The sequence below is a fragment of the Lathamus discolor genome, chromosome 6 (genome assembly GCF_037157495.1).
Source record: "Lathamus discolor isolate bLatDis1 chromosome 6, bLatDis1.hap1, whole genome shotgun sequence".
Classification (NCBI taxonomy): domain Eukaryota; kingdom Metazoa; phylum Chordata; class Aves; order Psittaciformes; family Psittacidae; genus Lathamus; species Lathamus discolor.
Window position 1 is genome coordinate 91,225,400 of NC_088889.1, and position 27,845 is coordinate 91,253,244.

At 53.0% G+C, this 27,845-nt stretch overlaps 1 protein-coding gene across 1 annotated transcript; it reads left to right on the forward strand.

The window, feature by feature from the left end:
* Positions 1-27,649, forward strand: TRAF7 (TNF receptor associated factor 7). Its single transcript, XM_065684894.1, has 21 exons — positions 1-124; positions 9,228-9,346; positions 9,550-9,607; positions 10,709-10,800; positions 14,152-14,268; positions 15,523-15,615; positions 17,294-17,327; positions 18,357-18,540; positions 19,265-19,399; positions 20,315-20,532; positions 20,725-20,798; positions 21,633-21,681; positions 22,162-22,289; positions 23,306-23,388; positions 23,790-23,829; positions 24,218-24,334; positions 25,422-25,544; positions 25,859-25,978; positions 26,170-26,301; positions 26,521-26,640; positions 26,882-27,649. Exons 2-21 carry the CDS (start codon positions 9,266-9,268, stop codon positions 26,894-26,896), a joined length of 2,013 nt encoding a protein of 670 aa, XP_065540966.1. The 5' UTR covers positions 1-124; positions 9,228-9,265; the 3' UTR covers positions 26,897-27,649.
* Positions 27,650-27,845: the final 196 nt, after the last annotated feature.

The following is a 27,845-nucleotide window of genomic DNA, read 5'->3' on the forward strand; positions in this document are numbered from 1 at the left end:
AGGAGCTCCGAGGGCGGCGCTTCCGGCCCGGGCGGCAGCGAAGCCGCCAGACGAGCGGGGAGCAGGCCTGGGGTCGCGATGTGCCGGGGCCGGGCACCGGCGCTGCGGCCGCCGCCGCTGCCAGGTACGGGCCGGGCCGGGCGGGCAGCGAGGGCCGGGGGCGCTGGGGCTCTGCCGGGGGGCGGCCCCGCTGTGGGGAGGTGCTCGGGGCCGCTCGGTCCCTCCGGTCGGGCCGCTCGTTGCCGGGTTTCCAGCGCCGTGCTGGTGCCGCCGTGGTTGCTGAGGGGCCCCGAGGAGCTGCTGCGGGGCTCCCGCCCGTGCCTCGCCGTGTCTTCCCTTTGGTGTGTCCTGCCGCGGGCTCAGGTTTGCCTCTTTGTGCCCCGTTACCGCCCGTGTCGCTGCTGCTCCTCTCGTGGTCTCGAGTAGCGCCGTTCCCTTGTGATTCGGTGTCGCCGCTTGCGCGGTGAGGGGTGTCTGCTGGTAGATCTCCATTGCAAACGTGCCGTTTAGTGCTGCCCCTCCTGCTGCCCCGCCGAGGCACTCGCTGTCAAACCCTTTCCTCCTGCCTGAGCCATGGCTGTGAGCTGAGGAGCCCGTTGTGGTGCTTGAGAGCCAGAGGTGAGGGCCAGCTTCCGGTGCAGCTCGGTTCTGAGCTCCACTGGATCAAGCACCGGCTCTGCTGGGGTGTGTGATGGAAGCTGGTACGTAAACATCGGTCAGGTTTGATCTGTATGGAACAATCCAGGGCCGGGCTATTGCACCCGCAGGGGTAACTGCGTTGTGCAGAACTCCAGCCTGGCAGGGGTTTTGTCAGCTCTGACACTGCTGCCAAGCGCTTTGTTTCAATCCCAGCGCTTTAATTGTGCCTCCTGGTGCGTTTCCCCCGCAGCAGTGTATTCTGTTCAGCCTGTACTAAGCACTTAGTGTTGCTGTTAAACAGCTGCTGCGTTGTGGCTTCCAGCGTTTGTCTGACAGTGACTCTTATTTACAGCCACAGCATCTGTTGGGGTGAAGGGAGAGGGTTGGGTGAGTGAAGGACAGCTCCAGAAAGCCTTTGCCGAGGGCAGTTGGCAGCAGAAACTCAAATGCTTCATGCAGGGACCTGTCCTCAGTGTGCTGGGTCCCCCTCTGAGTCCTGGGGTCCTGGGCACTGCTGTCGCAAGCCAGGCTGAGAAGGGACGTGGTAACTCCAGCTCTGCAGCTTGGTTTGATGCAGCAGCAGAGCGCTTGCAGGTGCAGCTGCCCTGCGGAAGGGAAGGTTTCATGGTGAGGGAGGTTAAACTCGACCAAGTGGCTGTGGGAAACCTAAACCAAGCTGCTGTGACCAGGGCGGTCGCTCAGGGAGTGCAGGTGCTGTCACTGGAATGGGAATTTTCACCGTGTTGATTGAAACCAAGGGGGAAACCCCCAAATCCGTGGTTTTCAAGCAGTTTGGTTCCCTGTCCCAAAGGATCACAATGTGATCCCGGCCACTCTGCCTGAGAGCGGTGGGACTGAGCCACTGTGACACAAACCCCTCCCTGCTTCACTGAATACTGTGACTACATGGACACGTTCAGTCTGTCAGGACCCTCCCCATTTTGATGCCCCCAAGTCGCTCCTCTTCCCTCTTCTGCCTGTGCTCCTCTGCTCCTCTGCTCTGGGTGTTTCGAGGCACACACTGACGCATCCCCTCGCCCGTGGGTTGGATCAGGGGCTGGAGCAGCCATTCGGGACAAGGGAGGTGGCGCGTGCTTGCTCACAGGGGTATGTGTCACCTTTCTTTCAAGCTCAGCACCCCCCACCCCAGGGCAGCAGCACCCCAACTTACCCAGGTTCAGCATCAGCACAGCCCAGGCTGGGAGCTGCCTCAGTGACCTTCCTGCTTCTGCTGAGGTGTGGAACTGCAGGAGCTGTCTTGGGGCTGGAGCGGGCCAGCGCCTGCTCTGGGAGAGCCTCAGCCCCTTGTTCTCCTCCATGGGGTGGGTGTCCCGGCTGTACCAGTCCCCCACCATGAGTGGGGCGAGCGCTGCTCAATCGCTCTGCCTTTCTGTGCTGTTTCTTAGCTAACTGGATGGATTTCCTTGGATTGTCTCTGCAAACAAAGGCTGTTTGTTGCGCTGTTTGATAGCTAGTGTGAATATAGAACAGCTTGGGAGCCAGCTAAAGAGGGGGAGAACCTCCGTCTCCCTTTAAAGTGAGGATGGACTGTGCTGTCCCTGGAGGTCTGTGATCAGAGGATGATCTGTGTGTGCTGAGAGGGTGGCTGTTTGTCCTGCACTGGCCTAAACCCCTCCAGCTCGGAGCAGCCAGGGAAGGCAGCGTGGAGATTGGCTGAGCTCTGGGATTTTCCAGCTGGATTTACATATCGCCCACTGCTCTGCATGCCTTTGTGTTTGCATCATGAGGAGCCACACACACACACACGCACACACACAGATAGCGGAAGAGACTCTCTGACCGAGGAGAAGCTGCCCACAGCGTAGGAACTCGGTCATGGTGGCATCCTGCCGGGCTCCGCTGGGACGGCCAAGGGTGAGTTTCCTCCAAGGAATGGTGCTTGTCCTGGTGCTGGATGTCAGGGCTGTCTCTGCAGTGCTCCCCGGGGGCTGCTGTGCTTTAGCAGGCAGGGAGGGAGGAATCGTTCTCATCCCTGGGGCTGGATCCTGGTGGAGAAGCAGGAGGTGTCCGAAACCCAGCGCCAGTTTAGAAGCGGGTACCTGTCACCTGTGTCGGAGCTGTGTTATGCTGATGTGGGGATCGTTCACAGTGACCTCTGCAAGGATGTGTGGTGTTTGACTGTAGCAACCCAGCAAGTGATTCCTGAGGTGGTTTCTGGTGGTTTCAGATGTGGAACTCAATGTTCTCTAAGCAAAGCAGCCAGGTTTGGGAGCAGAGGAGGTCTCTCCCCCTGCCTCATCCTAACTCATCCTGGCCTCAGTACAGCTGCTGTTGGTACCTTGGGGGAGTGATTTAGATCCAGCTTTCCCAGTGTGGTGTTAGGTGCTTGTGGGACACTGAATGGTGTCAGTCTGAAAAGCTGTCAGTAACTTTGCCACAGTGGAAGTGTCCCCATCCACTGGTGTCTTTCTGAATCCGTGCTTGTGCAGCAAAGGGCAGGAGATCACTGCTTTGCTGGTATTTTGCCAGGATGTTGGTCTCAGCTGCAGGGGTTTGGTGCTGCTGAGCCCGGGTCTGTGGCCTTATGAGTAAGAAAATGCTGTAGTAGGTGAATGCTTCCAGGTTTCCTGACATGGAAGCTTCAAGTGTGGCTTTTGTGTCATGGAAATAGCATTGGACACTGGCCTCTGTTCTGACTTGAGCTTAGGCTTTGGGGGAAAAGAGATGCTTCATTCCCCCAGAGCAGTCACTTTTGATCAGGTTATGGGCACATTTGATGCTTTAGGTTTCAACATGAGGTATTGCCAAAAGCTTTTCTATCCCAAGGGCTTGTTACCCTGTAGGAAAAGCACCTGATTCTAAATGATGTTCCTCTGAGCTGCATTTGCACAAAGGAATGGCAGTGTTCAGATGCTCTCTCAGCTCTGCAGCCAACTGAAGCACTGGTAAAAGCAGCAGCAATTACAGATACCCCTGCTCTTGTTGCTGATGGCTCAGTACAGCCATGGTCCTGCTTGAAGTACCTCCCAACAGTCTGTGTGACTGTAAAGAGCGCTGCAGCACCTTGTGAACAAGGAGAAGGCTCTTTCTGCTCCACAGAACCAAAGAGCACAGAAGTGCTCTGCTCTCTCAGTAAGCCTGAACTGCTGCTCATGTTTTATGTTCTAGTGCTGACCGCACAGCTCAGCATCTGAGCCTGGCCTTGAAGGAGCCTAAGAACAGTGACCTCTCCTTGTGTAACAAGAGGGTGAGAAATGGGTGAGAGCATTGCTCTGCCTGGTCCCAGTTCTCCAGCAGTTTGGAGAGCACACGGACCTGACCACATCCTGCCATGTGTTTGCCTCGTATTTTCCCATCGCTCAGAGTAGCTGGATTAGGGATAACGTCTAGGTCAGGTCGGATAGGGCTTGGAGCAAGCTGCTCTAGTGGAAGGTGTCCCTGCCCTGGCAGGGGGCTGGACTAGATGAGCTTTAAGGCCTCTTCCACCCCAAACCGTTCTGTGATAATTCCATTTGTCATTCCCTGAAGTTTCTCTGACTGCACTGAGCCCTCCTGAAGCAAAGACCAGAGCTGCTGCTCGCTCTTTGTTCAGCACCTTCACCTACAACCTTGACAAAGCTTGCTCAGCAGTTCCTGGGCAGCTCTTGCAGTGTCTTCTCTAACCTGAGCAGTGACCATGGAGCTCCACCCTCTGCTTCCTGCCCTGAGAGATGTCTATCTCCATAGTCTGCGGTACCTCACACACATTCCTATGGCCCGTGTTTTACGAGTCAGACTGGATGCTGACGGTCCTCGTCACCGTGTTCTTTAAGCCCTGTTAATGCAGTTCACAAGCCCTTAGAGTGCTGTTTCCACCTGAGACACTGACAGAGCAGGCCATTGTGACTGTCCCGTGATCGTCTCTGTAGAAGTGCTGGCATTTGAGCTCGTGAGTCTTGCCTCGTTTGTGCTTTGGTGTGAGATGTTCCCTTGCAGGTCACTGTGGGCCAGGAGATCAGTTCACAGATGTAAGGGCAGCCCCTCGGTACTGCAGGACAGGGTGGCCAGAGCTGCCCAACCTGGACTGGATTGACCTGCCCTGTTACCTCCCCTGGAGCCTGGAAGCATGAGAGCTCAGGATGCAGTGACAAAGGGGTGTCCACGATCCCACACCTCCTGCTCTCAGGACCTGCTTGCCTGGTCCTTGTCCCATCGAGCAGCAGGTTTAGCTTCTGTAAGAGTATTTCCCCAGTGATGTGCCAATACTCCCAAGTGTCACCCTTCTCGTTCTGATGTTGTAAGAGGAACGGAAGCTTGTGTCATGTGCCATCAATCCCCAGGCTGTGGAATAAGGAAAGCCACATCACCCAGAGGCTGTTCCCAGCTGGAGCGGGATAACCCCATCCCTGCCCTGCTCAGGAGGCCAGCAGACAGCCCTGCTGTGTGGATGATTTTGCCAACCCAACAGCTTCCTGAGGGGTGAAGAACCTTAGAGACAGCTTCAGTGGATTGAGAGAGGGAGGTGGGAAGAAGGGCAAAGCAGAAGTAGAACATGGTGCTGGGCTTTATGGGCTGGTGATTGTGTAAGGCAGAGATGGGGGCAAGTTTCTTAGTGAAGAGATGTTGTAACCCCAGAGAGCAGCCCCAGCACCGATCCCAGCGGTGCTGTTGTAATGCTGTGATTCCCACATTAGGAACTGGCTCCTAGTTGGGACCAGGCAGGTTACATGATGTTTGTAGAGGATGAGATACTCCACTAATCCCTTCTCCTCATGCCACATCCCCCCTCAAAGCCTTGGCCTTCATCTTGAGGTTGGTTGTAAGGATCTTTTGCTGACTATTGGGGATAGCAAATGGAGGCTGTGCTCTGGGGCTGGGAGGAGGGAGACCACGCTGGTCCCACCAGACCTCTCTTGTGGGCAAGCTCTTCAGCACAAGCAGAGGATCAGCTGAGCCACTGCTCCAGAGGTGGTTCCTGTCCCTGTGATGAGGTGCAGAGATGGGGTTGGTCCTGTTGGTCTGTGCAGTGGGGAGCAAGAGCCCTGCTCTCCCCAGCCCTGTGGCCGCTGGGGGCTGGATTTCCCTTGCCTGGATTACTGAAGGAGGAATTTTAAGGCTTTTCTTCTCCCCGAGTCTCAAAAGCCAGACCTGATCCCTGTGTTGTGCAAGTACTGAAACCTCTCCCTTCCCCTCCATCTGGTTACTATCAGGCGGGTGACTTAGCAAACAGTGGGTCCCCACAGCTTCCTTCTCCAGGGTGGATTTTTCCCCTCTTTTTTACTGTCAAAACCACTAAAGTTCCATGTTAAAATAACAATAATAAGAATGAACTCCAGGCAAGGGGAGCCTGGATCCAGGCTGGGTTCTCAACCTGATCTCCAGACACGTGGATCCACGTGTGTCAACAGCCCTGTGCTGTTGAAGTTGCTTCAATGCTTGTGCTGTGTTCCTGCAGCAGTTCTTGTTCTTTCGGATCAAACCGAGTGTGTCCTCCCACTGCAGGTGTCAGGGTGCTCTGCAGCCCATTTTGCTGTAGCCATAACGGGGTTCAGATGCCAACACAAGCCTCAGGGATCAGGTGGTGTTTGCGGGCGCTGCGGGGAGCTGGTATTCATGTCACCAACACCAGCTCTTGTCTGCCTCCTTTTAACTTCTTAGATAGCAGCTGGCAAAGGCCTTTCTCAGCACCTTTTGGAAGAGGTGAAGGAGCCAGTGGGCAGTGCTCTGGAGAGGTGTTTGCTCTGTTCAAACGCTTCCTGTATGTGGTGGTTGCGGGGATTTGGAACCTGATGTTCTTGCAGTGGCTGATGCTCTGCAGCCTGGCTGATAGCCCACATTGTTTCCATTGCTCACATTCCTCGGGTTTCTGTTTGGAGAAGACACGAAGCAGGCTCCTGCTGCTGCTTGCAGGTAGGCAGAGTCATAGGAGTCCAAAGACTTTCATCTTCAGGCTTTGTGGTCCAGATACACTGTGCAGAAGACGTGAACTAAGGAGGCTGATGCAGGGAGGAAGCAGAGAGCTCCGATGGCGTGGCCGTGGTTGCAGGGGATGAGAGCCTCAGTGGGGTTCAGATCACAGCCAGTGTGTTACCTGGAAGCATTGCCCATCCTCTCACCACCACCCACCCTCCCTGCGCCTTCTGCTGTCCGTGTTCTAAGCAAAGGAATAACAGGATCCTGGTGGCCAAACTTCCCACTTGCTGGAGCCCAGCTCTCAGCTCGGCAGGTCTCCATGATGCAGCAGCACAACACTGCTTCATTCCTGCTGTTCTTGAGACAGCTCCAACAACTCTGCTCAGCATCTCCTGGGGGATCTGGCATTTGCAAACGGCCAGGACAGTGCTTGCAGACGTGTGGAAAACATTAGCCAGATCCCGGGTTTTCAGATGGGTTTGGGCTTGGGGTTTCTGTTTGTTTGATGGGTTTCTGGTGGGGTTTGGGTTGAGACTGCAGCTTTTTCCAAGGGTTTAGCCTTGAGCAGTGATTCCCTGCACTGTGCTGCTGCTGTAGCCTGGCAGATGTCTGATACAGAACCACAGCGAGCACCAAGAAGTGCTGTGTCAGGCAGGGCTGAGCTCTTGGCCAAGGGCAGCTTGAGCACAGCTTGAGGATTGCCTTTGCAGCGTTTAAAATGTGAGTGCAGGATGTGACCAGCCCCGTGTGCAGGCTGCCTTGTGCTGGTCTCAGGGAGGAGGTGGCCATGCTCTTAGGCAGGGGCTGGGAGGCCCCAGGTCACAGCTACCTCGTGTCTCTCTTTGAGCCTCAGTTTTCCTTTCTGTAAGGTGGAGAAATCAGTGGTCTCCTTTATGAAGAGCCTGGAGGTTTAGGACTTGTGACCCTCCGAGAAGAGAAAACCAATCACTAGAACCACCCCGGCCACTTCAGCTCCCCACAAGTTGGAAGTGTGAGCAACAGGAGTGCAGAAACCTGCCCTGAGTGGTTCCATCTCAGCAGGGACCAGGAGCTCCATGTTGGCTGATTGCAGCATCACCTTCTGTGGTGTTCTTTGCTGGTGGTTGGCTCTTGTCCTGCAAAAAGGGACTTGGGTTGTGTCTTAGCAAACCATTTCTGGCCTGTCTGTCTTCCATGCAGATGTCTGTCTGGTCTGTTTAGCCCTTGGACTCTGATACTGACAGTGAGCAGCAAGACTTAACCATACCTTGGGTGTAAAAGGATCACTTAATCAGGACCCTTCCTGAGCACCTTATTCCTGGGGCACAGAGTCCCTGTCTGGGGTGACAGATGAAGGGACAGCTTGGGAGGAGAGCTCAGTGCCCTGCTGAACCCTTGTCTTGGATGGAACCTTCTGCTCAAGCCAGAAACATCTCCTTCTGATGGCACAGAAGAGGTGCAGCTCCTTCCTATGGGTATCCTGGCTCAGAAGGAGACTCCGAGAGCATCTCATCACATTCTCTGGGACAACAGCATTGTTCTGTGCCCTGAAGCCAGTGTTGGGTTTCACGGGAGGTTAAACACAAACTCCATGTGTTCTGCAGATCATTATTGTGTAATACTTGACTCTGCAAAACTGAACCCAGTCAAAACCTGTGTAAACAATGGAGGAAGAGAAGCGAGCCCATCTGCTGACTGTGGGGGAGAGGGTTTCTCTTGCAGATCCAGACTGTGCTGCTTGTTTCTGAGCAGAAACTGGGAGTGAGCTCCAGCATCACAACTGTCTCACTTACATGAAAGTAAGGTTTCTTTCATGGGTTCCATGACCTCGTAGCTCAGATCATGCTGGAAAGAACTCCTTTAATGCAAATGTGCCTAAATCAAGTGTGGGCTTTTTTGCCTGGCTTTGTGTTCAGCAGCACAGCCCAGGGCTTTGAGTTAAATAGAAAAACTCCCACTGAGTTCATCACAAGAAGAGGATGAGGCCCTGTGCTCATCATGCTCTTCAGTACAAGACAGCCCTGAGTTCTGGGGCTGCAGGGGAGGTCAGGCCTTGGTTTCCTTGGCTGGATGTGCAGAAGGTGCTGCACAGCCTGCTCAGGAGAGGGGCTTCCTTGGAGGAATCCCTCTCTGCCTGCCTGATGGGGATGTGGGGCTGCTAAGCTTCCAGGGCACCTCTTCATCAGAGTCCTTGGAGAGAGGAAGGCTGTGACAACAATCCCATTAAAGCAAAGCCCTGGTGACCAAATGGGCTGTTTCTGTCCTGTGCTCAGGAATTGGCCTAAGTCACAAAGCTGGGAATGAACAAGCACCCTGGCCTCCAGGTCAGCTCAGCTTGAGCCTCCCAGTTAATGGGATAAGGGTTTTACTGGTATAGCTTTACATCCAGGGACCTTTTCTGCCCTCCGTGCACTCAGCTCCCAGCAGGCTGAAAGATCCAGTGGGAAGCTCTTGTAGCGTCATCTCCTGAGAAGTCTCCTCTGCTGTTCAAACAGTTCTATACTTAAAAGCAGGCGATGATTCCGGGTATTCCAGTCTTTGGGCTGTTAAGGGGTTATTTTAAAAGATAAATGCACTTTTAGAAAACGGGAATGAATCAGGAATGATTTGAAGGAAGCTCGCTTTGCCCTTTCCACTTCTTTCTGGAACTCCAAGTGAGTTTAGGTAAATCCTTGGACTTAATGCTACAGGAGAGCGTTCTCTGAGCACAGGAAAATACAGACAATGAACCTGACTCTTCCTTTCTTCTTCCACAGAGCAAACTTCCCATGACTAACAGATGCTGGGCTAGATTATGAGCTCAAGCAAGAACACTCGCTACAATCGTTTCTCCAGTGGCACAACGAGCATCACCCCTTCCGAAAACACTAACGGGGTAAGGCTCAGTGGTGGTGCTGCTTTTTGTGTTATCCTTTCTTCGGAGACAGTGAAGATGCCTGTTGAAAATAAAGGTGTTTTCTTGCCTCTTAAAAATCCCAGTATCCATAAATAAAAGCTGGGAATATGTCTGCACAAAGGCAGCAAGCCTTTGGGCTGTGCTGCGCTGATCGCACTGACCTTCACTTTGCAATGTTTCAGACAAGAATGGAAACAACTTTTGGACCAGCCTACCCTCCTGTGACAACCATCACAAAGGGTGAGTGGATTCCATGCATGGAGCTTCTCCCTAAAGCATTAGGTGTGATTCCTAACAGGTTTCTTGTTGTTTTACAACTCACAAAGCTGTTGAGAGAATCCCTGTTTCGTTACAGTCAGGCTCTGAGGTGCTGGTTTCGGTATTATGCAGCCCAAGCGGTGTTTAATCATGGCATCTCATCACCAGGCATGATGGAAAGGAGCTTGCGCATGTAAATTAGGCGGATTTAACAGTTCCACTGGGAAGCCCCTGCTGCAGCCAGGATGGTATGACAGGGTTTGATCCAGAGCTCGGTACCAAAGCTTATTTAGCCCTGTGGCTTCTCATGCAGTCATTCCCAGCGCTGAAAATTCCCATCTCCGCTCTGCCTGGCTGTGAGTCACTCTGGATGCTTGGGTAAAACCCCCGCGGCCGTTTTTAGCTCAGACACGAGGGGGTGCAAGTGTTCCTGCTCGTTTGAAATCCCTGAGCTTTGTTCCTCACAGCAGGTGAAGTCTGTGCCCTGACACGGGGGTGAATGCAGGAAGAGGTTTGGTTCCGTCTCGGAATAAGCTGTATTTTGCTAAAGACAGACCATGGCCTTTGACACTGATTTATGAACATCTGCCCGGGTTAGCTGTTAGGATTACACTGGTGCAGGGCTCTGGGCTCTAGATGGTTTAGGACTCTTGAGTACTTACAGTCACAATTATATATAAGTCAGTAACATGATCGTTATACAACTCTCATATTTAATTTAACATGCTTCCCTTGTGCTGCAAGAATATCCAGACCTCCCTTGATCAAAGCAGATCTTGATGACTGAGATATGTGGGAGTATAAGGTTTCCTTTTAATAGTATTTTAACCTAAGGACCTGGGAGAATATTATGTGTGCTCTTTTCTGGGCAAGCTGCCTTCAAAGGTCTGTGTGCATGTCAGCGAGCTGTCAGAGATCAGGACTGTTCTGCCTGATATACCCAGGTCATGAACTGCAGTTGGGGAATCCCTAATCTTTTCCTTTTCTAAGGAGCACTTACAGCTATGGAGACTGAGCTGTAGCTTGGAAATGTCACCGAGGAGCCTGAATGAATGCCTTTTTCTCCTTTTGTTTGCTTTAAAGCTGACGGGACCAACACTTTCAAACAGCACCGCCGGACACCATCCTCCTCCAGCACACTCACCTACTCCCCACGAGACGAGGACGATGGCATGGTAGGTGTTGCCAGGGAGCTGGCTGGCTTAGCTGGTTATATGTCCAGTGAGAGGTGTCTCGTGCTCCTCTGGACTTCTCTGCCTCCCTCATCTTTCCCCTGTGCTGTGTTGTACCAGAGGCAGGATCAGCCTCAGCATTTCCTGGCTGCTCCTATGGTTGGTGCAGTGGGGAAGCAGAGAGGCTAATTCTGACCTGGGCATTAGGCTGGTGCTCATTTTCAGACTGCTTGAGAATGGTATGTGGGTACAAAGCCCACAGGCCTACTCGTGAGGATGTGCCTGCCTCCTGATGTGAGGGTCTTAAAGCTCAGGAGACAGCAGAGCTGCTGTCAGGGATGTCTGGGGCTGGGACTGGGGCAGTCAGTGTGGATCGGGGTGTGTTGGATGGACCATCCAGCAGCACAGCTGCCCCTGCAGTTACGACCAGAAAATCCATTCCTATTTCCACCTCCAGATGGGGCTTCTGACCACAAAAGCAGGTTTGAAGCCTGCAGAGTGGGATGTGGGGCACTACAGACTGTGCTCAGCTCCTGGGGATTACATCATCGGGGGCTTCTCACACAAACCATTCCCATATCTCACAGTATCTCTGCAGTGAAGCACTTCCCAGTTTCATATCCAGCTTTCTTACCCATCACACTCACTTCTGAGCAGCTTCTTTTGGGGGAATTCAGTGGTCCCACAGGCCTCCGGGTTAGCTGCTTACAGAGAAACTCAAACAGCTAAATCAAGAACAGCCACAGCAAAGCAAAGCTCAGTGAACGGATGGGCACCTCTGAGGCCTTGTCCTTCTCCTGTCCCTAGTGCTCCAGCCACATCTTGTAACCACAAGCTCCTGTTTAGATTGAAGCATGTTAATAGCAGACTTCAAATGAAGTAAGTAGAATAGAACAGAACCATAGAATCGTAGCTTTTAGGAAGCTTCCTTCACTTTGTCAAGGAATAACCTGGGATTTCCTTTCCTCATGGCTAAATTTTCCCTTCTCCAGAAGCTGCCAGGGACTTGTCAGCAATCAGAAAGACAGCTCGAGACAAGTCAGAGCCTTCCTGCACATCCACCACCCCTTTTTCTGTCTTTTTAAAGCTATTCTGTTAATGAAACCAAAAGCAGAGCAGCCTGTTCTGTGTGCGAGGCAGGGGTGATTGAGTGGCTGCTGTCATCTTCCCTCAAAACAGTGCCATGGCTTCCCTTCCTCACTGTGCCTATAGGGAGCAGGAGCGAGGAGTGCATTAGAGCCTTCATGTGCAAGCTGCTTTTGTAGCTGACATGGTGGGAGCTGCACATAAAGATTACAGCTCAGTATTGAAGCAGACGTGTCCTAATGGATGGAGAACTGACTTGATGTCCAAAGTCTTGGTTGTTTACAGGGAGCTTCATCTCTGAAGCAGAAGCTGGACTGAGTTACAGGCCAGCCACAAACTATCCATCTTCCAGCTGAGGTTTCTCAACTCTTAACCTTGTTTGCTTGGCAAAAACAAAAGCTGCAGATACCTCGAGGGGTATTAAATGCCAGCACACACCTCTGCCATGCAGTGCTGTTTCTACAGCTCAGGTGCAGTGATCTTTCTTCTCTCCTGTGTAGTTAACGCCAGCCAGGACCCAGGGAAATGAGCCCACAGTGTGGCACAAGCCTAGTAAGGCTGTGCATCGCTCCCCTGCCTCCTGAAAGTGCTCTTAGGCTGCAGTTCCCCCTTTTCCAGTGGTGATCCACACAGGATGTAGCTCCTGATAAAGCTGCCTCCCAGGAGAGCCTCCCTGCTGCCCTGCTCTCTGTGTCACCTCCAGCCTGGGAACTCTGCACAGTCATTCTTGTTACTTCAGTGACTTCTGTTACTAGTGGAGGAAAATAATAAAGTGGATGCCCATCAAATTGATTTATCTCGTTATAACCGTTCGTCCTCAAGGAACTGGACATGTTTGTCCAGTAAATATGCTGTCTTAAAGAAAAAGAGCTGTATGCTTTGGCTTTGAAGCAGCCACAGCATTTCTGAGCTCCTAGGATCCTGGTAGCATGAAAATGAAGCAGCAGAACAGTGTGAGGAACCAGCAGGATCCTGCTCGGCTCCTCTTCCGCACTCACTGCAGTGTAGTTTGTCTCTGGGGAAGGCAGCAGCCCCTGAACCTCATCTCACATCTTCCATTGCTGAATTTCCTGGCCTCTGACATTGCTTTTGTCTCATGTTGCACACGTTCACCCAGGGGAAGCAAATGAAATGTGGCTCTGGAGGTTCAGATTGAACAGGAGGGAAAACTGTTGTGTACACAAGGTAGTGCAGGAGAGGATCTCAGAACGGCAGAGGCTCATCCACGCAGTTTTCCCTGTTCCAGATGGGCAGTGCCAGGGCTGATACAAGCCAGGGCTGGGGAGAATCCCTCCTCAGTGAGCATCAGAGCCTTCAGATCTCCTTCTGCCAGCACTTCTAAGGGTTTGTGACTGATGTAGCCTACAGTCAGGTAGCCTGGGCATTGGTCATCTCTTGCTGCCGAGGGTCTGAAGCTCATGGCTTCATTCTCCCTTTTCTTCATCAGCTCATCTGATCCTTGAAGACTTATTCCTGCTCTCTGTGCTCTTCCCAGTCACATCTTCCCAGCAGCCTCTCTTCCAGAGTAGCCCAGCTGTGCCTGTGCTGTGCTAGACCCCGCGTCCAATCACCCCATGGGTTGAAGACTCTCCAGCTTCACTTTGACACTGAATCCCATCTTGGCTACGTGCTGCTGGTTGATATTCCACCCTTAGCGATGTGCTGCTGGTTAATATTCCAGCAGCAGCGTTCCCTCCAAGCCAATCCCAAGGCTGCTGTAAGCAGTGGGATAGTCCTTGATTGGTGCATGCAGTGTCCACTGAGCTGTCCCCTCCTGAGCAGGAAGCGACAAAGCCAGTCTGCACTGAATTCAATAGAAGGAAGTCTCCACACTTACGCAAAGCAATTTGGCAGAGTTAGATAGCGAGTGAAACAACAAGTGCTGCTGCAGAGATTAGAGGCATTGCAGAAGCTGGTGCTGTCTCTGGGGGAGATTTCCAAAGCTTTCCATGAAGGATTAATTCTTCCAAGCCATTGCTTTGCTGGTGCACACGGTAAGTATGCAGAGGAATGCACCTTTGAGAAAGTTACGTGCTTGGAATTCAGTTGTCAGCTTGGTTTAGTAGGTTCAACCTGACTGATGCTTGTCCTGTCTTGGAGCATGGAGCAGCATTCCAGCTCCTGGGAAGGGCAGGCAGCGGTGAGACGTGCAACTTGTGGCGGCCACTGAGTTTTGTGGAGGGGGGACACTGAGCTTGAAGTCAGTGCAGAGGGGATTGGAGCAAGGGAATGATTTTCTAACCAGGGCTGGTTTTCCTCTCGTTGAAGCCTCCCATCAGCACTCCGCGCCGCTCCGACTCCGCTATCTCCGTCCGTTCATTGCACTCCGAGTCCAACATGTCCTTGCGCTCCACGTTTTCACTCCATGAGGAAGAGGAGGAGCCAGTAGGTATTTGGGATTGTCTGAAGGAGCTGTATTAGGAAGTTCAGTGTCAAAAAGAGTAACTTTGTGGACTCTTGTGAGTACGTGGAGCTGTGGTGGGCAGGTTTTTGGGCATGGCTGGCTGGCAGGACTCCTGATGTTACTTTTGTTTCCACCACTGACTTCTGCAAGTTTCTCTGCCTCCTTGTGCACTGTTTCCCTGTCTGTAAAGAGAGGACAATGGTGAGAGTTTTCTGCTTCTTGGAACAACTGTAAGTCTTTGCAAGGTCATGTGGGCCTCCCTGGCTCTGCTGCACAGCAGTAGGGGTTGCCCGTCTTTAGGCTGGTGGTCTAGCCCCAGGCAGTGAGACTAATACAATTTCCCCTCTTATTCAGAGCCCCATCCTGCATTTAGGGCCTTGAGGCACCCCACTGATTAATTGTAAGCCCCAGGAGGGTGCAAGGAATTGTCCACATTGATTCTTATTGGAGGAGAACACTGTTAAGCTGAGCTTTGTAACTAACCTCACACTGGATGCATAAAAGACCAAGCAGCATTTTGTTGCTGATCTGGGATAAAAGTGTGTTTCATATTTAGGAACCCGGCGGGGGGGGGGGGTTGTGTTTGCATTTCTGAGGGAACACAGGATGAAAGGACAGCCCGAGCTGCAGTGATTGATCTGAAATGCTCTGGAATGTGAAACTCTGCTCTGGTGTAGAGGGGAGAGCGGTGCTGCTGCTGGAGGACATTGCTCAGAGCTCCAGCAGTCTTAGCTGGTGAACAGAACTGGAGAGATGGGCCCGTCACAGCAGAAGTGATGTTGTTTCTGCTTCCTAAGGGAGTGAAAGAGCCTTTCCTTCAGGAGGTTTTAAAAACACCAAGGGACAAGCTGGTTTCAAATTGCTTTTAAACTTCAGGCTTAGTAAAGGGGATAGTTTTGACATTGCTCTATTCAGTCCAACCAAGCAAAAAGTACCAGACAGTGCAGATCATTCAGTTCTGCTGACTTGAGTCACTCGGGGAAAGAACTTGGTCCTGATTGGGTCCTGATCAGCCCAGATGCTGGCGGCCCTTGGTTTGTGATGAGCTGAGGGTTTCCAGCCATTCCCAAGTGCATTCCTCCCTACCTCTTACACCCTGGAGATCAGCAGATCCAGTCCTTAGTGTTCCCTGTGCCCCAGGCTCCCAAAGGATCACCGCTGAGGAGTTGTTTCATTCTTTCTGCAGAGCTGGAGGCTCTAACCCTGTGCTCTCTGTCCCTTTCTCTCCTCTGCAGGAGCCACTGGTGTTTGCTGAACAGCCGTCCGTGAAGCTGTGCTGCCAGCTCTGCTGTAGTGTGTTTAAGGATCCGGTCATCACAACGTGTGGGGTAAGGCAGCACTCTTCCAGATCACAAGTGTGGGCTCCACAGATGTGTGAGCTACAGCCGAGCCCTGACTGTCCCTAGTGATTGTCCCTGACCACTGTCAGCCTGAGTGAGCAAAGAGAAGGCAGCCCCTGACCAGGGAGCCAGGCCAGTGTCGGAGCAGAGATGCTGAACCAGCCTGCAGTGGGGTGTGTGGGGCACTCAGCACTTACCCACAGAAGCCTGGGATAAGCTTGAAACGGGGCAGCTTTCCCCAGGAGAACTGGCACCATTCAAGCCTCTTTGTGTGGCTTCAGTGAGGTCTGAACCTCCCCATTCTCTGTCCTCAAGGGCTCTGCAGGGTGCTGCTGCCTCCTGAGCACCCCGGGAACGGCTGCGCTTCAGTTGTGAAGTGTCTTTCTTATAAAACAAGAATGGCTCGAAGCTTCATTTAGTTAATGCTTGCAGAGGGATTTGAGATCCTCTAATGAAAGGCACAGTGTTATGAATATTCTTGTATGTTCCATTTTACTGGGATTTAATAGAAACTGTATATTATTATGGTTCTGTGCTACATGCGGAGAAAGATGACTTTATGATAGGCTCTCTAATGCTTCTGACATGCTTCCGATTGTTGGGATGGAGCTGCAGCAACAAAAGCAGAGAGCAGGATGGTTTATTGCAGTGGGGGTGCTATCCCCAAAGGTGCTGGAAGTGGGTGCAGATTCACTGCACCGTTTCAGTAGGCAGCAATTTGTGGAGACACTGAGATTTACTGGTTAATATGGAAACAAAAATCTGGTGCAGGAAGCAGCCTGGCTTCACTTGTAGCCCTGGTTTGGCAGCTCGGGAGGGAGCACCATGCAGCTGTGCAGGGCAGGAAGAGGCTGCATGAGCAGGGCAGCAGATAACAGCTCTGAGAAGTGACTTGCAGCCTCTCCAGTGCTGCTGCCAGGCAGGGGAATGGGGTGAGGAGGCTCCAGGGAACCCTGGGGCAAGTTCAGGACCAGTGAAATGCTGCTGCAGCCTTTGTTCCTCCCTTCATATCCATTAGCATGTTAGATTGTGTTTGCTGCTTTATCAAGTTCAATTGTTCGTATACATTTCTGCGGTGAGAATAAAGAAAGATATATTTAAAGTGGCCAAATTTACTGTGCATTCAATGGGCTTACAAACCAGCTGTCCCATCCACCTGACAGCAGGAGCTTAAGAGCTACAGGGGGGGGTATATGTGATGGGTTGACTGGCCAAGGACAGTGGGAGGCCAGACTTGCTCTTGCTCTTCCTCTTAAGGACTGCTCAGGGACATGAGAGGAATGACAGGGACTAAAGTGAAGTAGAGAAACCCTATTCAGACTTGGAGTGTAGGAGTATCAGTGTGGCTGATAGCTTTGGCTGGCCCCATGATCACAGCCTGATCCTGAACAGGGCAGAACCCCCAGAGTTTCAAGCTTAATACCTGCTGACAGGTATTATGTTCAGGAATAGGACCCGTGTTGCACCCCGAGCTGCAGGAGCAAGCAGCTGGGTTTTGCCCTGTGATGCAGACACAAGAGCACACTGAGCTGTAAGCAGGTAGAACATCTGCTGAGCCCCTGAGCCACAGCCTTTGATATCTACCACCTTTCCCATCATTCGCCACAGGGAATCATTTGTCCAATGTTGTTTATGCTGACGCTGCTGTTCCTCTTTGTCTCCACAGCACACGTTTTGTAGGAGATGTGCCTTAACATCTGGTGAGTACAGAACTGCTCGTGTGGGATGCAGCCAAAAGCTGTTGTGTTCTGGTTTGTGTGGTTTCACTTTGAAAGAGACCTGCAGAGAGATGTCTGAAGGGCTTGAAACAAGCTGCCAGTCAGAGGGTGCCTCTGCAGCAGTGAGGGGCTGGGGCATGGGTGGCTGTGCAGCTCCAAGCTGTACATGCTATTAACATGGCACCAGAGGGCTGGGCACAGGATGTTCTCAAATCCTGGAGTATGCAATGGATAATCCCAGGATAATGCATATCTCGCCCAGGGTTTACCCACTGACTGCAGACAGAAAGCTTTTCTGTGGCTGCCTGAGGAACAGGTTCAACAGGGACCCACCAAAACCTTCCTCCCCCGTCCCATAGTGTTGAGCCCCTGCACAGCAGCACTTGGAGTTGCTTTAGCTCACCCAGCTCTTCCAGAAACCTGATGGAGCCCAAGTGCCTGGCTGCTGGCCTGGCCTAACCACCTGCCATTTGGTTTGAACTCTGCAGCTCTTCCTGCCTTAAGGTGTTCATGTTCCACATGGGAGGCATCTCTCTGCTTTCCATGTTAATTCCTTGTCGCCATGTCCTGCTACGTCTATCCCAACCAACAGATCTGTAGCAGAAGGCTTTGTAGTTGCAGTTCTGGGTTGTTCAGTTTTGCTCCTGTTTTGCTTAGTGCAGCATCACTGGCCTGCAGTGTTGTGCTGAGCTGAGTTATGTATGGGGCATCTCTTGGTCTGTGGTCACTGTGAACACTCACACTTCAGCAAGCACAAGGTAGTCTGAGTCAGTGTCACTTTTCATGGGCTGTTAGCTCAAATGATCCTGGATTAACATAAATAACTTTTCACCAAGCCCCAGCACGAGCCCAGGATAGTGGCTTGTAGACCTTGAGTGAATATTCATGGCGTGTTCCATTGCCCCCATCTGGGAGCTGGCTCTGTTGGCCAGAGGAGGCTCAGAGCTGTGTGCAATGTTCCTCCAGTGGTTCAGTCCTTGCCGATGTCTCTTTTGCTCCCCTGCCTGGCAGAGAAGTGCCCGGTGGACAATGCCAAGCTGACCGTGGTGGTGAACAACATCGCCGTGGCCGAGCAGATCGGGGAGCTCTTCATTCACTGCAAGTACGGGTGCCGGCCTGCGGCCAGCAGCAAGCCCGCAGCCTTCGAGGTGGATCCCCGCGGCTGTCCCTTCACAATCAAACTCAGTGCCAGGAAGTAAGTGTTCCTCACCAGTGTGCCGCACCACCAGCAGCCTGCTGTCCTGTCTGAGCTGCTCTGTGGCTGCTGGGGTGTGCAGGGCTGTGAGAATGGGCAGGACTTGAGGGTGCTGTGCCTCAGTCTTAGGATGGTGGCACATGGGCTGGTGTCAGGAAAGGTCTCTGCTCCCACTTCAGTGTCTCAGCATCATAGAGTCATATAGGTTGGAAAAGACCTTTGAGATCATGAAGTCAAACCTTTACTCCAGGACTGCCAAGTCCACCACTAACACATGTCATCAGGATAAGGGATGCACTGTGAAAGCAGCCACCTCACATCTAGGTTGAAACACTGTGGTTATGGTCAAGCAGAGACCTTGGGATTCTTTCTGTGTGAGGAGTTATTCTAGTTATATCCTAATAACCTGGAATCTGTCTTCTTCCCCATCCCAAATGCGTTCATTGCCTTCCCTATCCCCTGCCCATTGCCTGTTGATAGCTGCCTGAGGGCTCAGCCCATCAGCTGCAGAAGTAGATGTTTCCTGTGTAAATGTGGCCTGTTATTACTTTCAGCTTACTGTCCAAATAAGAATTTAAAGCTGTAATTGCAGTCTTGGAGCAGAGGCTTTCAATCACCTGAGAGTCTCACAGGGCTGTTTGCTCCTTTCCTGCTAATTTCTGTTGTTTCCATTAAGTTTTGCTTATTGCTGATTCTCCCTCCTTTGGCTTCTCTCCATGGGCAGAGATCATGAAAGCAGCTGTGACTACAGGCCTGTTCGCTGCCCCAATAACCCCAGCTGCCCCCCACTCCTCAAAATGAACCTGGAGGCACATCTGAAAGAGTGTGAGCACATCAAGTGTCCCCACTCCAAGTACGGGTAAGGAGCTGATGCTTTTTAGTGGCAACAATTCACCAAGCTCATTTCTGAGCTGCATTTTGACTACCACAGCTTTGGGGTAGCCCCGTGGGCTCTGAGCAGCTCTCCCCAGTGCTGTACAATGGCCTAAGACTGAAACCAGGCTTGCGGGGCTTGCAGAAGGCAGCCCCGAGGCACTTGTTGAGAACAGGCAGGTCACTGCCCAGATGTAAGCCCTGCTGTTGAGATGAGGAGGAGGAGGGCGAGGTGTGTAGGGAGAAGAATCAGCTGGAGGAGAGTCAGTGGATGTGGCCAGTGCCACGCAGGGAGGAGGATGACTACAAGAGTAATTCAGGCATCCTGGCAGTGTCTTTAAGTCAGACCTTCTGCCAGGGCAAGGGAAGTGCTGATCAGGGTTGATTCTCACCCAAGCAGGAGGGCAGCTCAGGCTGGGGGCTCCTCGCAATATGCACACTTCAGGTTACTGTTGCAGGAAGAGATGGCTTGGCAGAAGCAAGCTGTCTTGGCACGGACAGGTCCTGAGAGTGCAGCCCTGATTCCTTGCCATGCTGCAGGCCCAAGGCAGCATCTGCTGAGGTTGGCTGCTGTTCTATCCATTGGTTTTGATGGCTCTAGATGGGCTCCTGGTGAGCACACAAACCAGCACCACATTCTGTCTCTTGCCAAGATCTGGTTTTCCTTGCAGGCAGTTCAGTTTGAGCCCAATGTGCTGGTGGGTATTATGGAAGCTGCTTGGCCTCTGTGCTGCCGTGCAGTGCCTACACCCATCAGGATGGTGAACTGCAGTTTCACTGCTCCTGGTAGGAGGAGCAGAGCAGGTAGAGGCCCACCACAGGCTTCAGACCTTCTGAGGAGCCAGCTGAGCAAGACCTGCAGCATGAGCCCTGCTCCAGCCATGTCTGCCTTCCCCTTTAGGTGTACGTTCATAGGAAATCAAGACACTTACGAGACCCACTTGGAGACATGCAAGTTTGAGGGTCTGAAGGAGTTCCTGCAGCAGACAGATGACCGCTTCCATGAGATGCAGGTGGCAATGGCCCAGAAGGACCAGGAAATCGCCTTCCTGCGCTCCATGCTGGGGAAGCTCTCGGAGAAGATTGATCAGCTGGAGAAGAACCTGGAGCTCAAGTTTGGTGAGTCTGCACCGGATGAGCTCTGTGGTCAGAGCTGTAGGGACAGCTTGTTGGGTGGTAGATTCATTCCCTGTTTAAAACTGGTGCTGAGCAGCTTTCGGAAGGCTCAGATATTCCTTGCAGAGGAGCAAATAGGGGTTCCATTGACTTCTCTGCTGCCAGAACATCACAGGACCTGTTCATCTCTTGTAGATGTGCTGGACGAGAACCAGAGCAAGCTGAGCGAGGACCTGATGGAATTCCGCAGGGATGCCTCCATGCTGAACGTGAGGAGGGGCTGGGGCCTGGGGTGCAGTAGGGATCACATGCAGTGTTACCTGGCTCTGCTGCTGGTTAGGCCTCTCCTGCAGTGGGGAATCTTTGTGATTCCCTGCTTCAGCCGGGAGAGACCCTTCTGTTCCAAAGCCTGGTACCTTTTATACTGGCCAGGGACAGTATCCCCTTCTCCCTACCTGCAGGGAAAGCAGGAAGATGAGCAGGTCCCTGCTAACAAGCTGGGAGTGAGAGCTGTCTCATCATTTCAGACATTATTCGAGCACTGCTGTTGGATAGACATTCCTCCCTAGTTCAGGCAGGCTGCATCCCACTGGATGTACTGATTAGGAGGATCTCGCCCTGCTTTAACTATGCAAACTAATGAAGAGGAGCCCCATGGACGCAGTGGGGCTCCTCTTTGTAGTCTCCTCCAGGGACTGTGGAGGAGACTACACATGGAGGAGACTACAAAGAGATCTGCTAATTCTTCTCCAGCAAGGTGGGCTTCAGGAGCCCAGCTGAGCAAGCAGTCCCATAACCCAGTTGAGTATTTTTAGCAGTTTGGTGAATGGCAGAGCAAGGGCAGTGAATTCTGAAAGGTATTTCTGTGCCTGCCTGAATACTGAAGAGTTCAGTGCAGGTCTGAGATGCTGTCAGAGCTCTGTGGCCTCTGGAGGGAGGTGACAGGGATGTACACGTGGAGTCCTAGAGGAGAGACCTCAGTCAGAGACCTGTCCAAAGGCAGGAGTGGTTTTAGAGTGGAGGGGACAGTCCTAAGGCCATGCCCAGGAGGCCAGGCTGGTCATGGTGGGTCTGCAGCTCATGCAGCTTGTTCTGTTTTACAGGATGAGCTCTCCCACATTAATGCTCGGCTCAACATGGGCATCCTTGGATGTGAGTATCAGGTTTTCCTCCTCTCAGGCTGGGTTTGGGGTGGTGGCGCAATGAATCCCTTTTAGGCCAGGTCACAGCTATGCAGAGTTGTCTCTGGGTGCAGCAGGAATTTGTTTCCTGCAGGAGGAAGACACTAGTGGGGGAGTTTGCCAGAAGCACTGGCCAAGGGGAGCTCACAGTGCTGCAGGGTTCTTAGCTGCTGGGGAGATGTCAAGTGGCCTCTGCACCTCTGGCCTCCTTAGCTCCAAACCAGGAGCTGCTTTAGGGACATGAGTGCTGGGGCTCAAAGCAATGATACATTGATGAGCTTTAAGGGTGGGATGTGAGACCTTCCAACCAGGTTGCAAGGTTCCTTCCGGCCTGCAACAAGGTGAAGTGCAAGGACCTACTGGGCCAGTGCAGGGAGCTCTGTCCCCTCCAAAAGCACCATGACCAGGCACAGCACTGTCCCATCTCTGACCTGCCCTCTTGTTTCTGCAGCCTATGATCCTCAGCAGATCTTCAAGTGCAAGGGAACCTTTGTGGGCCACCAGGGCCCTGTCTGGTGTTTGTGCGTTTACTCCATAGGAGACCTGCTCTTCAGTGGCTCTTCAGACAAAACCATTAAGGTAAGAGCTCACCTCTGCCGTGTATCTGCTGCATTGGAAACGTGCATCAGGTGGGACAGAAGCTGAGCCGCAGTTTGGGGGTGAAGGTGCCACTTCCCAGAGTTTCTCCAGAGAATCACAATGGTTCTTTGCAGTTCAATTGGACAGAATTCTCTGCAGGGCAGCACTGTGTGATTAGTCTCCAACTGTGGAGAGACAAATGGTGGCTTCTGCAAAGCCTGATTAGAATCTCATCCCTGCTGCTGCTGCCTTGGCTTTATATGGTGTTTAGAGCATTCCAGCTTATTTCAGCTTCTGATTTTATTTCCCCTTGCTCTAAAAAGCCATCAGAGAAAACAGCCAATTCCCCGCTCAGATCTCTCCCTTCTCCATTTTATGGCATGTTTGTTTTTCTTTGTCCTGTTTTCAGTAACTCAAAATGACAGCACTGAGCTAAACAACAGCTCCCAGTGTCACTGTGGGGGCTGCTGGCTGGGCTGGGGAGCCACACGGGCTGCCCTGCCAGGAGTGGAGCTTGGGTTTGGTTTCTTCGAGCAATAGCAAGAGCCGCATGGAAGAAAATGGACATCAATGTATTTAATCGATAGAAATCAGCTTTCTCCACTGGCTGCTCTGGACACCACATCCCTCTCTTTGAGAGAGTGGTGTGAGCTCAGTGGGGAAACCTTTGCAGTGGCAGAGGCTGTGCTGTGCCATTGGAGCCCTAAGACAGGGTGTGAGCTGCTGAAGCAGGAGCCCAAGAGCTGCTTCTCTGGTTCAGTGTGTTGTGTTGGGCTGGGAAAGGCAGAGCTGCTGTTTGCTGCTGTCCAGTGTCTCACTGACTTCAACCTGACCCTTTGCAGTACATTTCCTTCCCTAGCCAGGCTTATCTGTGCCTGGGAGCCCGCAGGCAGGTGCCCAGTGACAGCCCGTTTCCTCCTTTCGGTGCCTCTGTGGCTTTGCTGACGTCCTGCCCTGGTCCCAGCTGCTCTGTTTGCTGGCTTGTGACCCTCTTGCTCACTTGTGTTTCCTGTTAGGTGTGGGATACCTGTACCACATACAAGTGCCAAAAGACCTTGGAGGGTCATGATGGAATTGTACTGGCTCTCTGCATCCAGGGGTGAGTGGAGAGGGACACCTGCCCCTGCAGAGAGAGGGGGGAGAGCACTGGGGTTCCTAAGCATGGCCTTACAATTCCCATCCTCTGTCCTGCACATGCCAAGATTGTGAATGAGAGGCACATCTTATCCCTTTGCTCTTTAAAACTGACAAAATGTGACTCTCTTTGGCCTTCCCTTCTGTCCTGGCTCCTTCCCTGGTCACCAGAGGGGAGCCTGGCCTCCTGCTCAAAGGGCCTGGCTTCCCCATGAGACTTGGGCTCTGCTCCTGGGGTTGGTGTGTTGAGTCTTGGCCTAGTGAGGCTATGGGGCTGCAGCTCCTGGCCCAGCACAGTGCTGGGATCCCCTTGGGAACACATTGCTGTCCCTCACTGACCTCTCTTTGTTCTCTGGTCCGTTACAGGAACAAGCTGTACAGTGGCTCTGCTGACTGCACCATCATTGTGAGTACCCAGGGCCCCTGCTCTGCTCTGGGATGTGAGATCCACAGCCCAGCCCCAGGCTGCTGTAGGTCAGGGACCTGCATCCTCTTTTGTCTAAGGCTCTTCAGCTGCCAGTGGTGTAAGACTGATAACCCTGTGTCTGCTTTACACCCTGCCTTCAGCCAGCTTGCTCCTGGGTTGGATTTGGCTGTTTCCTGCAGTATTTCCCACTCCCTGCTCCTGCATGGGGAGCAGGAGGCTGGTGCTGAGCTGGGGCAGGGGGGTCAGTCCTCAGCAGGCTCATACAAGTGCCCTCTCCTGTGTGTGATTCCCTGCCTGCAGAGGCAAAGGGAAAGGGCTCCAGCACAAGGGGCCTGCCCCTCATGCTCATTCTTCTTCTCCTTTGCAGGTGTGGGACATTCAGAACCTGCAGAAGGTGAACACGATTCGAGCACACGACAATCCTGTTTGCACTTTGGTCTCCTCACACAACATGCTGTTCAGTGGCTCGCTCAAAGCCATCAAGGTAAAGCTCTGGGGTGGTCTGGTTGGGGACCAGTGGTACATTGGCAGGCAGCAGTGTCCAGACAGGCAGAAAGTGGCACTTTGGTGTGTAGGTGACCTTGTTATTAGTCTGTCTGAGCCACACAGAGGAGCACAGCTCCAAGAGCAGCCAGCACTGCAGAGGTTTAGCCCTTGCTCTGCTGAGGTCAAAGATGTTCTGGGACTTGGCTGAAAACCACTTTTTTCCTCCAAACTCTGTGAACCTGAGGCTGCAGGGGGAATATCTTGACAGTTCCTGAGTGTGTGTGTCCTTGGGCCCCCAAGAGACCTTACTCAGACCATTGGGAATTGTGCCTGCGGTCCAGAATTGGCTGGGGATCCAGGCTCTCTGTTTTGAAACCCCCTCCAGAGGATCACGAATCTGCATTCTTTACCTAAAGCATGCAGAAATCAGGGAACAGCTTTGCAAGTTGCCCTTTAAAGCCTTGGCTGGATTCCCTTGGTTCTGCTTCCAGCTCCTGGTGTGAGGCTTATGGGACCGTCCGTCTGTAGGAAGGCACATGCTCTTTTCTTCATCTGGGGCCTCAGCTCTTCAGGCTGGAGGAGCAATGAGACAGCGCTGAGCAGAAGGAGAACCTGGGGCCTTTTCTTTTGTTATCCTCAGCCACTTTCTGCCAGAGGAGCTGAGCAGCTCTGCTTGGAATGGGGAGTGAGCTCTGCTGGTCCCTGTGTGCTGAGGGTTTCAAGCATCGTTTTCCAGGAGCTGTGGGAATGGAGCTTTGGACAGGCTGGGAGTGTAATCCATTGCAGTTCTTTACTGCAGGTTTGGTTTAGGGTTCTCAGCTAGGGAAGGGCTCTGCCAGTGATAATGCAGGCTCCAAGCTGGCTCTCCCGGGCCGTTAGGAACATGCTTATTCAGCACAGTGATTGTGTGTTTTATCTGCAAGGCAGTGGGTTCAGACAATTCCCACCAGGCAGAACCAGCACAAGGTTTCCATAGTGAGCTTTGGGCTTTGTGCTGACTGGGCAGGGGTGAGCAGTGCTGGAGGCTGCCCCAGTCCCACTGAGAGCCTCCTGCATGTCCGTGTGTCTGTCTGTGCTTGCTGCAGGTCTGGGATATTGTAGGTACCGAGCTGAAGCTGAAGAAGGAGCTGACAGGCCTCAACCACTGGGTGCGGGCGCTGGTGGCTTCTCAGAACTATCTCTACAGTGGATCCTACCAAACGATCAAGGTGGGAGCCTGAGGCTGGTGCCAGCGGTAAATCAGGTTTTGGTGCCATCCGGGACGGGGTTGTGTGCACAGGCACATGCAGAGGGGGTGCGGTCTCCCAGCTTCTTCAGCCCTGATGTTCAAAGCTGGGCAGTTAAATAAGGTAACAGGACTTTGCTCATCAGTGCTGACCATTCCCAGCTGGATACGCCTGTGATGTGGGCACACAGGGAGCCGGGCTGACTCAGTGCTGCAGAGTAGCTTCAAGGCAGCTCCGTCCTGGAAAAGGGTCCCTGCACGGGTCTCATCCTGCCTCTGCTCCGGCTTCTCTTTCAGATCTGGGACATCCGCAACCTGGAGTGTGTCCACGTGCTGCAGACGTCAGGAGGCAGCGTCTACTCCATCGCTGTGACCAACCACCACATCGTGTGTGGCACCTACGAGAACCTCATCCACGTAAGGGCTGAGGGGTTGGAGGCATTGCTTGGCTTGAGGCTGGGCAAGGAGATGGGTGCCTGTCTCTGCCTGTCCTCATCATGGCACAGAGCCCACCCTGAAGATGTGCATGGAGGTGGAAACACCTCTGGGAGGAGAAGCTGGTGGCCTGCAGCCTGCTGCAACCTCCAGGCCCTGCTCTTGTCTCACAGGTCTGGGATATAGAGACAAAGGAGCAGGTCCGCACGCTGACCGGGCACGTGGGGACAGTCTATGCCCTTGCTGTCATCTCCACACCAGATCAAACCAAAGTCTTCAGTGCATCGTACGACCGGTCTCTAAGGGTATGTGGCCAGGGCTGTGCAGCTGCATCTGCCTTGGAAAGGAAGGTTGGGGAATCCTCATCCCTGCATCCTCATCCCCGCATCCTCATCCCTTCATCCTCACCCCTGCATGTATCATGTCACTGGTGTTCACACAGCATCTCCCATCCCTCCTGGTGCTCAGGGTTGTTCCAGAGCCCCGTGCCGCTCGCTTGGCTCACGCCTCCTGTGTCCCCATAGGTGTGGAGCATGGACAACATGATCTGTACCCAGACGCTGCTGCGACACCAGGGTAGTGTCACTGCCCTCGCAGTCTCCAGGGGCCGCCTCTTCTCCGGCGCCGTGGACAGCACTGTAAAGGTTGGTTCCCTCAGGCTTCTCCTCCATGGTTTGGTCTCTTCCAGTCCTAGGACTTGGGGCATTACATGAGTTAGGAGCCGTCTCCAAACAAACAAGGGATGGTTCTCAGTGGGTGGGAGGTTTAACTGCTGGCAGAGGGCGTTGTGGGTGCTGGAAGCCCAAGGGGAAGCTCTCCAAGAGGCTGAAGCCCACAGAGCTGCTCAGAACAGTCACTGCCATGGTTCTTGTCTCTGCGCCGCAGGTCTGGACGTGCTAGCAAGAACACCACCCTAGTCCTGCACACTGAAAGACCAAAAACTCCTGCCCTCCGTCGCCTGCTGGGTGACAGCACCACTCCAGAGCAACTGCTGCAGCTCCTCTCCACACCGACCACTGCCCACTGCTGCCCACCGGCTGGTCCCCACCCCATGGACCCCGCTGGCAGCTCTCAGGATGGGTCCAGGCCATGGCTGCTCCAGATGTTCCCTCAGATCCGCTGTTGTGGTGCCAGCACCTCCATCACCACAGGCTGCACTCCTCTGCCTGCATCTCCCCTGCCAGGGAGCAGCCTTTGGGGCCAGGGCCAGGCCTCCAGCCCATGGGGCACCGGTGTGGCTGCAGCACAGCCCTTGGGCCACCGATGGGATGAATGGCTCAGTTATCACAGGCAGGAGCCAGCCCAGCCAGGGCAGTGACACTGGGAAGAGGCTGTGCCCTTGTCAGTGGTAGAACTGAGCATTAGGCCTTGCCCTGGGTTGGACCCTGACCCCTTTTCTGTCTCTAGTATTTAATTTTACTGCCACGATGTCAGGCTGATCCGTGTGGGAAGAGGTGTTTCCTTGAGTAGCCAGGTACGATTTTTATGCCACAGCTAGTTCTCAAATAACACAAGCCCATCGTTCACCGCCATGTAACAATGGTCTCCACATTAAAAAGACTCCGTTGCATTTTTACTCACATTTTCTACTGTTTTTAAGATTGTAATATAGATTTGATTATTTCCTCATTGACAATAAAAGTGGAAAGAGTTGTTCCTGGCCAGTGTGAGTTATTGCAGGCTCGTGGTGGGGACCAGTGGCCAGCACCAGCCCTGAGGCACCTCCTGCTTCCATCCTGTGCCTGGTGCTGCTGAGAGCTGCACTGTTCATCCCGGAGGGGTGCAGGGACGGGGAGGTGAGTTCATACAATCCCAGACTGGGCTGGGTTGGAAGGGACCTCAAAGCTCC